The sequence below is a fragment of the Glycine max genome, chromosome 20 (assembly GCF_000004515.6).
Source record: "Glycine max cultivar Williams 82 chromosome 20, Glycine_max_v4.0, whole genome shotgun sequence".
NCBI lineage: Eukaryota > Viridiplantae > Streptophyta > Magnoliopsida > Fabales > Fabaceae > Glycine > Glycine max.
Window position 1 is genome coordinate 8,048,476 of NC_038256.2, and position 12,617 is coordinate 8,061,092.

General features: G+C 33.1%; 2 protein-coding genes across 2 annotated transcripts; both read left to right on the forward strand.

The window, feature by feature from the left end:
- Window positions 1-317: 317 nt before the first annotated feature.
- Window positions 318-2,199, forward strand: LOC100793581 (pentatricopeptide repeat-containing protein At1g08070, chloroplastic). Its single transcript, XM_041013150.1, has 2 exons — window positions 318-1,036; window positions 1,134-2,199. Exons 1-2 carry the CDS (start codon window positions 421-423, stop codon window positions 1,145-1,147), a joined length of 630 nt encoding a protein of 209 aa, XP_040869084.1. The 5' UTR covers window positions 318-420; the 3' UTR covers window positions 1,148-2,199.
- A 972-nt stretch (window positions 2,200-3,171) lies between these two features.
- On the forward strand, window positions 3,172-6,655 carry LOC100792503 (probable strigolactone esterase DAD2). Its single transcript, NM_001317624.1, is given in 2 exon segments — window positions 3,172-3,631; window positions 5,982-6,655. Coding segments are annotated over 2 exon segments (810 nt in total). The 5' UTR covers window positions 3,172-3,248; the 3' UTR covers window positions 6,409-6,655.
- The last annotated feature ends 5,962 nt before the right edge of the window (window positions 6,656-12,617 follow it).

The window sequence follows — 12,617 nt, forward strand, 5'->3', positions numbered from 1 at the left end:
TTTGTAATGATACTCAAATTTCACGACGATCCAACGGTGAACGGGTTTAAGATCGTCGTTTTTCTGAGACTGGTTTGGTGGGCTGCGGGAAAAAGAAAGGGTTTTGAGAGGAGAAGGGGAAAAACGAAAATGAGACCAAAAGGAGGCAGCTGACTTAACATAACTATTTATACCTAGGGTACTCAGCCTATTATTTGCTCTATATTTATTTATTTATTTATTTTTTTACTAAAAATCTTTTTAAATTTATTTACGAAAAATTGGGATGTTACACATGGGTTTAGTTTGAGGATGGCTATTGAGTCTGATGTATTTATTACTCATTGGTAGATATGTATCCCAAATCAGGATCTTCATGAATAGCATCCATTATATTCAATAAAATGGGAGTAAGAAATATTGTTTGTATCTTGGAATGCTATGATTGCAAATTTTGCTCAGAACAGGCTTGAGTATGAAGCTGTAGAATTAGTGAGGCAAATGCAAGCCAAGGGAGAAACCCCCAACAATGTAACCTTCACAAATGTTCTTCCAGTTTGTGCAAGGTCAGGTTTCCTGAATGTTGGAAAAGAAATTCATGCCCAGATTATTCGGGTTGGATCCTCCTTGGATTTGTTTGTCTCTAATGCTCTGACAAAATGTGGATGCATAAACCTTGCTCAGAATGTTTTGAATATTTCTGTCAGGGAAGAAGTTTCCTACAATATACTAATTATAGGCTATTCTCGAACAAATGACAGCTCAGAGTCTCTAAGTTTGTTTTCAGAAATGAGACTCTTGGGCATGAGGCCTGATATTGTTTCATTCATGGGTGTTATATCAGCTTGTGCAAATCTAGCTTCCATAAAACAAGGCAAAGAGGTCCATGGTCTGCTGGTGAGAAAGCTTTTTCACATTCATCTTTTTGCAGTGAACTCACTCTTTGATTTGTATACCAGGTGTGGACGAATAGATCTCGCTACTAAGGTCTTTGATCATATTCAAAACAAGGATGCGGCCTCTTGGAACACTATGATTTTGGGCTATGGTATGCAAGGTGAGTTGAACACTGCAATCAACCTTTTTGAAGCAATGAAGGAAGACAGTGTGGAATATAATTCAGTTTCATTTATTGCGGTTTTGTCTGCGTGTAGCCATGGAGGGCTAATTGGGAAGGGAAGAAAATACTTTAAGATGATGCGCGATCTAAATATTGAACCAACACATACACACTATGCTTGTATGGTTGATCTCCTTGGAAGGGCCGATCTAATGGAAGAAGCTGCAGACCTTATTAGAGGCCTCTCTATTGTACTGGATACTAATATATGGGGTGCATTGCTTGGAGCATGCCGAATACATGGGAACATAGAATTGGGGATGTGGGCAGCCGAACATTTGTTTGAATTAAAGCCTCAGCACTGTGGATACTATATACTCCTTTCAAATATGTATGCAGAAGCTGTAAGATGGGATGAGGCAAACAAGGTTAGGAAATTGATGAAGTCAAGGGGAGCTAAGAAAAATCCAGGTTGCAGTTGGGTTCAAATTGGAGATCAGGTGCATAAATTTCTTGGTGAGAAAATAGACAGCTTGGATGATGACTTTTGGGTATCAGATTGTGGTTGTTTTTTTTTTTTTTTTTTTTGTAGAAGCCTTGAGTAAATTATCTAGAGAATTATATTTTTAAAGGCATTTTCTGGTTGCATAAGCAAATTGGATTTTGATTTTCCTTCCTTTACATATTAACTACACACCCTATTTATCAATCTAACAATGTGATGAAATTTTTAAGATTTGAAATAATGAAAATAGTCGCATATTAACTCCATTGAAGCCCTGTTCTGATAACTGCCATATATTTTTTTAGAAGGCAGTGTTTACATTGTGATGACACCTAGTGCATTGGAGGTTGTGTCTTTCAAAACTATTGATCGATCCTTTTAAGCTTTTTAGAGGTTGAAAAACAAAATTTTCGTGGTGACATATCCTAAAATATTTGAGGTGAATATTGGCACAAAGTCGATCCTTGTATCTGGTGGTCAAGGGTACTGATGCAACATCCAGCTACCCCATTTAATGGCTTCAGATGTGAAAATAGTCACATATCACAGGAGAACATTATAGGGTGAAAATAGTTTTATGTCAATATTTTTTTTCTGGTTTTTTAACATGGATCTTTCATTGGAAATAATCCTGTTAGACACATTCGGATACTAAATATGCTTCTCTTCTACCGAGGATTCAAATCTTGGTTCATCATGTAATGGAAGACTAGTTTTAACCTTGTTGATTTTTTTTATTAAATATTGTATACCATCATTGTGTCCTTGAAGTTTTGTCAAGATGCAAACCAAACTAAGAATTCCTAATAAAATTGTGAATTTCTGAAGAGATGTAGTCAAAAGAAAATAAAAGATGATTAGTAAGTTAAAAAATAGAAACAAATTCAAATATGAACTGAGTACAACCATGACAGAATCAGAATCCCTTTGCACAACATTCGTTGGCACATGTGCTTGTATCAAGTTGCTTAATTATTCTGTGTACGACCAACTATGTAAATGATTAAAAATAGTTTTCACAATGTGCAATATGTTGTATGTGCATATTTGACTCTTTTTTATCGTTAATTTGTGCTTAATGCTTGAAACTATCTCACCATCAGGGATTCAGACCTAGAATTGGTCATCTTTCTAACCTCATCTAAAGTACCAATTTGTTAATTTTTTAATTATTTCTTTAGTAACATCTAGACAAAACTTACAAATAGGAGGCCTCTCAATAATAAGAAAATGTAGAATATTAAAGTTATTTTTTCCCAAAGAGTATTTTTACTTTTAAAAAACATAATATTATTTTTTAAAAAATTTCATGAACTCTGCACCATTACTAATGGGACTGGACTTGAAAAACGATGTTCTAACCACCAAGGTTCTTAAATGCAAAGACCTCCCATCACAGCATATTCTCATTAATGAATTGTTCTATCCCCTGTTAATAAGAACAACGTCAAGCTACCATCATTTTTTATTTTTTTAATTTCATGATGTCTGCACAATAGTTAATCAAGCTGCCCTTGATACTTGACAGACGACTTCCTAACCACTCCAATCTCTTATATTTAGTTATTTAACTTTAAGCCATTTCTTTAGGACTATAAATTGAGATCAGACAGCACTAAACAAAACCACCACCAAGTACCTAGGTATACATAATTCTAGTTCAGTTTTTTTTTACTCCTTTCTTAGTGAACCATATTTTCAAACATGGTGACACCAGAAAAGAGCCTTTCAACAGCTTTAAATGCCAGAACCATAGGCTCAGGCAATGAGACCATAGTTTTGTGTCACGGGTTTGGAACAGACCAGTCAATTTGGGACAAAATCATTCCTCTTTTGGCTGAAAACTACACTCTAGTTCTCTTTGATTGGCCCTTTTCTGGGGCTGTCACAGATAAGAGCCTTTATGACCATGCCAAGTACACATCCTTCGAACCTTATGCTGATGATTTAATCACTATCATAGATGAGATGGACCTCAAATGTGTCACTTTTGTTGGACATTCCATGTCTGCTATGATCGGTTGCATTGCCTCAACTAAAAAGCCTGAGCTCTTTAAGAGACTTATTCTTGTTACTGCTTCACCAAGGTGAGTTGACTGAGTTGATCTATATTTCTATATAAGCTTCTTTTATGATTTTTTTTTAGACTAGTCAGTCATTTTGGTCCTTAAAGTAGTTAGTATGTATTGTCACATTAATCTCTTAAAGTAAAAAAAAATGGTAAATAATTTCTTGAGATGTCAAATAAGTTCTTAAACTTAACTATTTAATGTCATTTAGTTTTTAAATATATGTTAATAGTATTATTTTAGTCATACACTTTTTTTTTAATTTTGTTGTCCACTTTTGATCTTAAAAAAAATCTCAGTTATATTCATTTCATCTTTATCTCCCAGTCTTTGATGAACTATACAAAATCTAAAAATACTCTTAATCCTAGTTTATAGTGAGATCACTTTAAAATTTCACTCTATAGTAAAAAATGTTAAAAAAAGAAGATATCAAAGTATGTTACCAAGGCTATGTTTTGACAAAATTAAATGAAAAATTAGCTTAAAGTTGAAAAATTAACTAATAATTAAAAGCTGAAAATAAATTATAAGTATTTGATAAAACTAACCGTTCAAGTAGGAAAAAAATGTAAAAGAACACATTTAAATAGGGTATTAAGGAAATTGAATAAAAATTTTAAGAATAAAAAGAGAATAAAATATAAAAAAGTTAAAAGTTAAAAACTAACGTTTTAAAAAATATTACTTCTAGTGCTTCAAAAAAATACTAAAAATTATTTTAAAAAAATACTAGAAACTACTTTAAAAAACTCAAAATTATTGCTATAATTAGATATATAAGTACCATCGCTATAGGATGTATATTAGTTGGGAAAAGTTACCCAAGTATAATACACGTATGTAATTTAAAAAAAAAATCGCTTTCCCATGTGTTGTTAACTTGAATTTTTGGTACAATACTTTTCAAAAGTTCTAATTTGGAAGTTTGCTACACATATTCATTTTAAAAACCAAGCAGCCGGCCAAGCCGGCCATCTATTTTGAAAAAACAAGTTTTATGCTATCATTAATTATTCGATTAATTATAATTTTAAGTACATGATACCACCTCTTGTTCAATGAGTAGTATAAAATTTAATTTAGATAGAAAAAATGAAATGGACTTTTTGAGGTTTGAATCTTTTATGATATAATCCATAACCTTTAATGTTTTTGAAATGTTGGAAACAATACCTCTATTATTTTTTTCTATTAAATATTGATCGACTTATGATTATAATTTTTTCCCTCAAATTTCTCTCTGACTAGTTCAAACCATGGTGAGTGTTTTAGTTCTTTTAGTTTTTTTTTTATATTTTTTTTAGTCTTTGCTGGTGTCAAATAACAATGTTAAATAATGATATATCATTGATATTAAAAGACTATTAACAATGATCAAAGAGTTTGACTTCATTTGTTCAAACAATTGATGATGCATGTCAGCTCATTTGATGAAAGTTTTAAAAACACAATTTATTGGAGAAAGATATACATGACTACATTATTAGACACCTTGATAATAACTTAGCAAATAAATGAGTTGCAATATCATTGTTACATTATTAGTTAATATTATTATTTAACAACAAGAACTAAAACAAGAAAACAATTAAACTTAAAAGTACTAAAAAAAACATCTTATTTACAAGTAACAAAAGGTTTTAAGTCTTAATTTTTTTAGAATGTGTAAAACATTTATCTTCTTCATTCACTTACTCAATTTTCAATCATCAGAAGGAGGATTCTACCATCTCTCTTCCATTTTTGCAAATATGTCTCCATAAATTTGGACCATTTATATATATATATTCATACATAGTAAATTATGTCCCGATCATTGAACCATGCTTGGAAGTCTCTCTCACGAATCATGTTCTAGGATACATGCTACTTCCTGGTTTTTTGGAATAATATTTGTGTTAGGTGGGGACGGATGAGTAAAAGATGTTAATGTTCTAGGGTCTCTTACTGATTTGCTTAGGTGATCATGTTGGGCATGTGATGCGTTTTATTAATAGAAAAAAACAGACGTTTCATGTGTAACTGATTTTCATTTTTTTAATAAAAAGAGATGTAATAGAAATTAATGTGTGATTTATGAAAGCAGTTGTATGAATAAAATAGTAACTTAGGAATGAATTTAGTTATAGGAATAAAATGAATATGAAAATGTGTAAACCAAAACATTCTATTTTTTTTTATAGATTTAAAAATCTGAAGAATCTAGCGGTTAAGGACTAAAACATGCACGACTTAAAGGTTCTAACTTATGTTTTCCCCTTAAACTTAGTAGCAAACAATTAAATTAGTTTATGGCATGTCTGGATTTTATTTTTTACTTGGGGCAAATTATTTTCCTAATAACATCATGACATTACATGCATAGGTATATAAACACAGATGACTACGAAGGTGGCTTTGAGAGTTCAGATATTGAGCAACTAGTCTCAACCATAGAGTCGCAATACGAAAATTGGATCTCAATCTATGCTCCTATTGCAGTTGATCCAAATGATGTTGCCTCTGTTGACAAATTCCACAACTGCTTGAAAAGTATGGGTGCTGAAGTTGCAATTTCCTTAGCCAAAACTGTGTTTTACAGTGATTACAGAGACATGCTTGAAAAGGTTCAAATACCCTGCACTATCATCCAATCAAGCAATGATATGGCTGTTCCACTTAACATAGGGCACTACTTGGAGGAGAAAATTAAAGGGGTGTCCACTTTGGAGATCATAGACATGATTGGTCATTTCCCTCATCTAACTGCACACCTTAAGCTAGTTGAGGTGTTGAAGGGTGTTTTGAGATGAGTTAATTTGGCATGTAAGTCATCTTTAATTGTCAATTCTATCTCCTTGTGTCAAGTGTTACATTGTGAAATTTGTGTAATAGTAAAAGAAGCAGATAGATGCTGAAGAAATAGAATATGGTATTAATTACGATTTGTGTGGAAGTGTGTATTCTATTGTAAACTGACTGGCAAAGTGGATTGTTGAAGCCATAATATTGTTGGTATTATCCTTTTTGCGTGAACTAAAATTTTAAGTATCACATCCTTATGATGTTGGCCTTTTCTTAGTGTGCTGTATTTGTCATTTCTTTTTTTTTTTAATTCTTTCTTATCAGTGGTAAATTATTGAGTATCTGACATGACAAAGGCTGCCACATCTCAGTAAATGAATGGATAAATTATCAACATACACTGATATGGGTTATTTACAATCTATACTGAAGTAAATAATTTATTTTTGACAGCAAGAAACTCAGATCATTTCCATTTCAATAAGAGAGTTAATACAATTAGGAACCTCAGTAATAATTGAATTATGAGGTACATTATTTGCATTTCTAGCTAAGTTATGGGCTAGAGAGTCCCCTGCCTTTTCAAAAATTTGATGGAGAAATATGGATAGTTACTCGTGATGTTCTTTATTTCCTCAATCACCAGCCCACACTGATAGCAACGAGGACCATGAGGAGGGCATTCCTTTGTGCACCCATTAAATTGTTGGTACACCAATCAAACATGTGACTTTCACATTATTAGCACGACACTCTAACCAATTGAGCTGATATGACAATTACGTTATAAAATAATTAATGTTGTTATATATAACACTAAAATTTCTAATATATATTTAATGCACATGTAAATTTATATAATAAATTTTGTGACAATTAATTTTGATCTAATAATTAATTTTTTTACATACATAAATTTTAAATAAAAATCATTGGTTTCATAAAAATTTATATATGTAAACAAATTAATTATTAAATCAAAATTAATTGTTACAAATTTTTTTTATCTAAATTTACGTATCAAGAACAAGAAGATTGAGATCTAATGGCAGCGGAATAGAGAATGAGGAAAGATGATTGGAGACGCCACTTCGAGAAGAATATGAGTCAATAACAAACTCACCACCATAGAAAGCCATGGATAAGAGCTTGAAGGTATGAAAAGATGAGTGGAGGGAGAAGGAGAGAGGGGAACGGAATTTTGAGAGAAAAAAGGGAGAATGAGGTTTGAACTTTGAAGTCTAATTTCTCAAATCATCAAAGTTGCAAAATGCACACACAAGGTCTCTATTTATAGCCTAAGCATCACACAAAATTGGAGGAAAATTTGAATTTCTATTCAAATTTCACTTGAATTTGAATTTGAATTTGTGAAGCCAAATTTGGAGCCAAAATTTCACTAATTATGATTAGTGAATTTCAGCTATTGTTCAGTCCACTATTCCAAGATCAAATCCAAGATTCTCCCCTAAGTGTGCTTAGGTGTCATGAGGCATGTAAAACATGAAGGACATGCACAAATGTGACTATATGATGTGGCAATGAGGTGTAGCAAGCAAATGCTTACCTCCCCCTTTGGCTGGTCCGAAATTTAATTGGATTGAGTTTCTCCCAATTCAATTAAATTTCTTTCCCAACACACACATCAAGTAGTGCACTTAATGCATGTGAAATTACAAAACTACCCCTAATACAAACTAGTCTAGGTGCCCTGAAATACAATGACTGAAAAATCCTACATTACTCTATGGTACTCTAAACTTGTGGGTACCCTCCTAACACTATGGAGCCCTAAATACAAGGCCCAAAATAATAGTGAAATAGAAATGGGCTTATACTTAACCTATGGGCCCAAAATTTACCCTAACGCTCATGAAAATCCTAGGGCCTTCTCCTGCATCCTTGGTCTTATCTTCCTGGAGTCTCTTAGCCATGGCTCTGGTGATGGGCCTCCTCCTTGGGAGGATTGCATCATGGAAAGTACACTAATACTCCCTCAAAACATAAATCTATGTGCAACTTGTTTTTTCCATCCTATTGCATTTTCATGTGACTTAACCAACTTTTTTGTTAGAGATAGGGGGAGCAACATGGAGACTTAGCCTTAAAACTTGAAGAAACTTTGTCTTTTATATGCCCAACTCTCTTGAGTGGCATCTGTATTGATTGTTGTATTGTGTGTTGCATCTTAGTCTCTATCATTTCATATGTGCATCATGCACCATCATGTAGAAGTAAGAAGAAAGGTTCTAAAGTTAGAAAATTTCTTCTGTGTTTCAACCTCTCTGTTTCAATCAATTACAAGCATGATCATAATCGATTACACAAGTGTTAGTAGCTTGTAGAGAATTTTCTCATATCGTTGTAATTGATTACAAGGTAATCATAATCGATTACACAATTATTTTTGAGACAATGATTAGTTTTTCAAGAGACTTTGCTTTAATCGATTACATTGTTCTTGAAAGTTTTCCAGTTTTTGCAAAGAACACTTTAATCAATTGAAATGATAATATAATCGATTACTTCTTTGAAATAATCGATTACATTGTATATTTAATCAATTATAGGCAGTTATAACTGTTTTATCTATAAATAGTCATCTTGTGTTCTCTCTTTTGTGTGAAGTGCAAGTGCAAAAAGTGCGAAATTGTATGAGTTGAAGTAAGTGATTAAAAGAGAAGAAAAAGCGCTTAGATACAGTATGACTCACAATTTCTAATCTTTGATTATGAAGATCATATTGTGAAAAGTGAGTTGTGAATTTCTCGAGTTCAAGAAGGCACTCATTCATTCAAACAAGGTTCTTGCGTATGATTGATCAGGTTGTGTCTTTCTTTGACTCTACTTTTCGTATGGTTTGCACATTGTTAGTATGTGAATGAATTTCTAAAGGCATGCTAGAATATTTTTTTTATAGTTTGGGCTAAGGGTAGGAACTAATATTGCTTGTAAGAATTCTATACGCATAGTGAAAATCTAATTTGGGTTGGATTAGATAACTGAATTAGCTTCTCTAGAGATAGAGAGTGAACCAGTATAAAATTTGGTGTACTTCTTCTCTTGATCTTATCTTTCTTTCTCATTCTGGTCTTGATCAATTTCCTGAAGGTTAAAGAAAATGTCTTTTTGAAGAAAAAACTTTAACAAAGGATTTTGTGTAAAGGGTCATTGATTAAATATTGGTTTATCAAAAGTTTGTGATAGGATCCATGGAAAAAAAGTTTTATACACTGATTTTTTTAAAAAATTGTTTTGATTTAGAAGCCAATTCACCCCCTCCTCTTGATTTGTGAGCTCCATCATCTTTTTCATTTTCTGCTAGTTGCCTTCTTAAATTTCCTAGATCCCACTTTCAACCATAAATCCCAATCCTTGTCTAATATGGAAAATATAGGTGCCTCCTTTTTTCTTAGCCCGATACAATCATATTTTTCCACACGATCTTAACTATCAGTTGGCTCATTTCAAGAAAGTATTATATTATTTTAATTTATATAAACATTTTTTACAATTAATTGTGCAAATATGTTTTCATTTGTATATATTATTTTCATTTAGTATGTTGTGTCAAGTAACCAAATATAATGGAAAAAACTTTTTTTTTCTTGGAAAAACTCATTTTAACAGTCAAAGAGAAAAAAGTAAACAACTCAAAAGTTTAAAGTAATACTAGATACTCCACAAAACACAAATCTATGTGCACCTTGTTTTCCCCCGCCTATAGCACCTTCACATGACTCAAACACTTTTTTGCTAGTTGCCTTCTCAAAGTTCATATATCTCACTTTCAATGTACAATCCCAACCCTCGTCTAATATGAGCAATCTAGGTGCCCCCTTTGTTTCTTAGCCTATTACAATCACATTTATGACTGTCGGTTGGCTCATGTCAAGAAATTTCCACAATCCATTCCATCATCCATCCATATGGTTATATGTTTGGATCTGTTTCAAAACCCTAAGGACAAGGTTCTCAATGAACCCTATGATGCAAGAATGTTTCTCCCCTCCCTTTCCTTCCTCTCCCATTCCATCCCCTCCATTAAAATTAATTTATCATTACACAACAATTAATTAAGATGGAGAGAAAAGATAATGCATAGACATGATTTATGCTAGAGATAAACTTAGTGAAGAGGTTGGCAAGCATCCTCACAAGAGAATTTTATAAGGACCTACTTTTTTTTATCTTTATTTAAGAAAACATCATATGCAAAGCAAACACAAGAGAAATCATCTTTTAGAAGTTAGACATCTAGAAGAAAGTTTGCATGTGATTTTGTGAATTTTAATGTTACATTACTTTGTGCGATATAACAATGCTCATAAAAAATGAGTGAGATCTTGAGGCTAGCCACTCTACAAATGACTCATGCATCTTAGTGCTTTCTTCCTTTCGAAATATTTCTTGTTGTTGTGATTCACAATTGGAAGGAAAACCCTGTAATTGATAACATCCCTCTTCTGACTTGTGTTATGAGGTCTCCTTACAGCACCTCTCCAGATCTTGTTACCTTTGTTGTCCATGATCAATTTTTTTACTGATGTTTGCCCCTAAGAATACTACTTATTTGTGTGGGTGCGAAATCTACCGGCAAGTGCACCGGATCATCAAGTAAATAATTAAAATGGAATAAATCGAGTATCAAACACAGGGAACTTGTTCATTTAGTAAAGTTTTATTAAGTAAGCAGGTATTTGCAAACAGAAATTAATGATTGTGAATTAAAGCAAAAGTATGTTTTATCCTAAGTAAAAGCAATAAACGAGAACAAGTAAGTGTGAAAGTAGATATCTAAATGCGTTGGGTCTTCCTACTGAGTAAGTTGATGCAATTAAAGATGTTTTTCTAATTAAAGATGTTCATGTGTTCTATGCTGAGGATAAAAATACCAAACACTAATTCCTCCAGAGTTTGGACTAATTTAAATCAAACTTCGTTCGCAAATCCCTCTTGTTGAACTTAGCTTAATTTAAACAGCATTATACTCACAACATAATAAAGAAAACTAAAACCCTGCACACTATCCCTAGCAATGCAGTTATTCAGTCCCTGCTCTATCAAGTTCTAAGGAAACAATACATTTCCCAAGGCTAAAGTCCCTAACAGCACACACAAATGGGTGATCAAGCCACAAGCATGCATACAATAAGCATAGATAGAAGCAGTGAACACATAAAACAACCTTAATTAAATATGAAAAAGAGTTTACATCAACTACTCAGTAAGAATCCCCAACTGAGGGTTTTAGCCTTTCATGGCAAGGAAGCTCCTTTTACACTGAAGAAGAGGAATCAAGAGAAATTGCTTGCTTACAAAGGAGTGGGGATGTCTCCACCACCTCTAGGAATCTCACAATCTCTCAAAAACTCACTAATCTCCCTAAAAGATGAAAACTTGGCCCCTTGCTCTGCTCTGTTCTCTCTGAAATTCACACTTTTCAGGCCTCTGACGGCTATTCAGCTCTCCCTTAATTCTGTGCAAATCAGGCTTAAAAGGGCTTCCTGATCTCGACGTCGCGCTTAGCGCGAGTAAGTGAAATTGAGCTTAGCGCCAATCTTGCACTAAGCCTGGAAAGCGACAGACGACTCGCTTAGCGAGTTGATAACGCGCTAAGCGCATGCTTATGGAGTAGATGCCTTTCCAGATTCCCCTTTACTTGCTAAGCGCACTGGTGCTAGGCTTAGCCTTTGATGGGCGCTAAGCGCATTGAGCTCGCTTAGCGTGATGACTCCTTTGGCACATCTTCAAAATAGCTCTTTTTTGCATGAAATTAAAGAAAATTTAACATTAATTCCATGTAAAGAAGTTTCTACTGAGCAGAGATCTAAACAAAGCAATTTTATTTATAATCCTACCAAAAAGAACCACAAATTGGGAGATTTATATACATTTTGAAAAACTTTTCTATACAAAAGTTAGTCATAAACGATGACTAACAAACTCCCCCAAATTTACAGTTTTTCTTGTCCTCAAGCAAAGAAAGAACAATTCACTTGTCCTCAAGTGACAAAAATTGACAGTGGTTCTTCACAAATGTGTTTATTCCAAAGAATTCAATCACATGACATGAATGGCATTCAAAGTTTCCATCAACAACTTCTCACAAGACATGCAGTTTTTCAAAGATGTGAACATGATTATTAAGGAACACAACTGAAATAAGCTAGTAAGAATGACAGATATCAAGGAAGGATCATTAACCAAAGCCTCA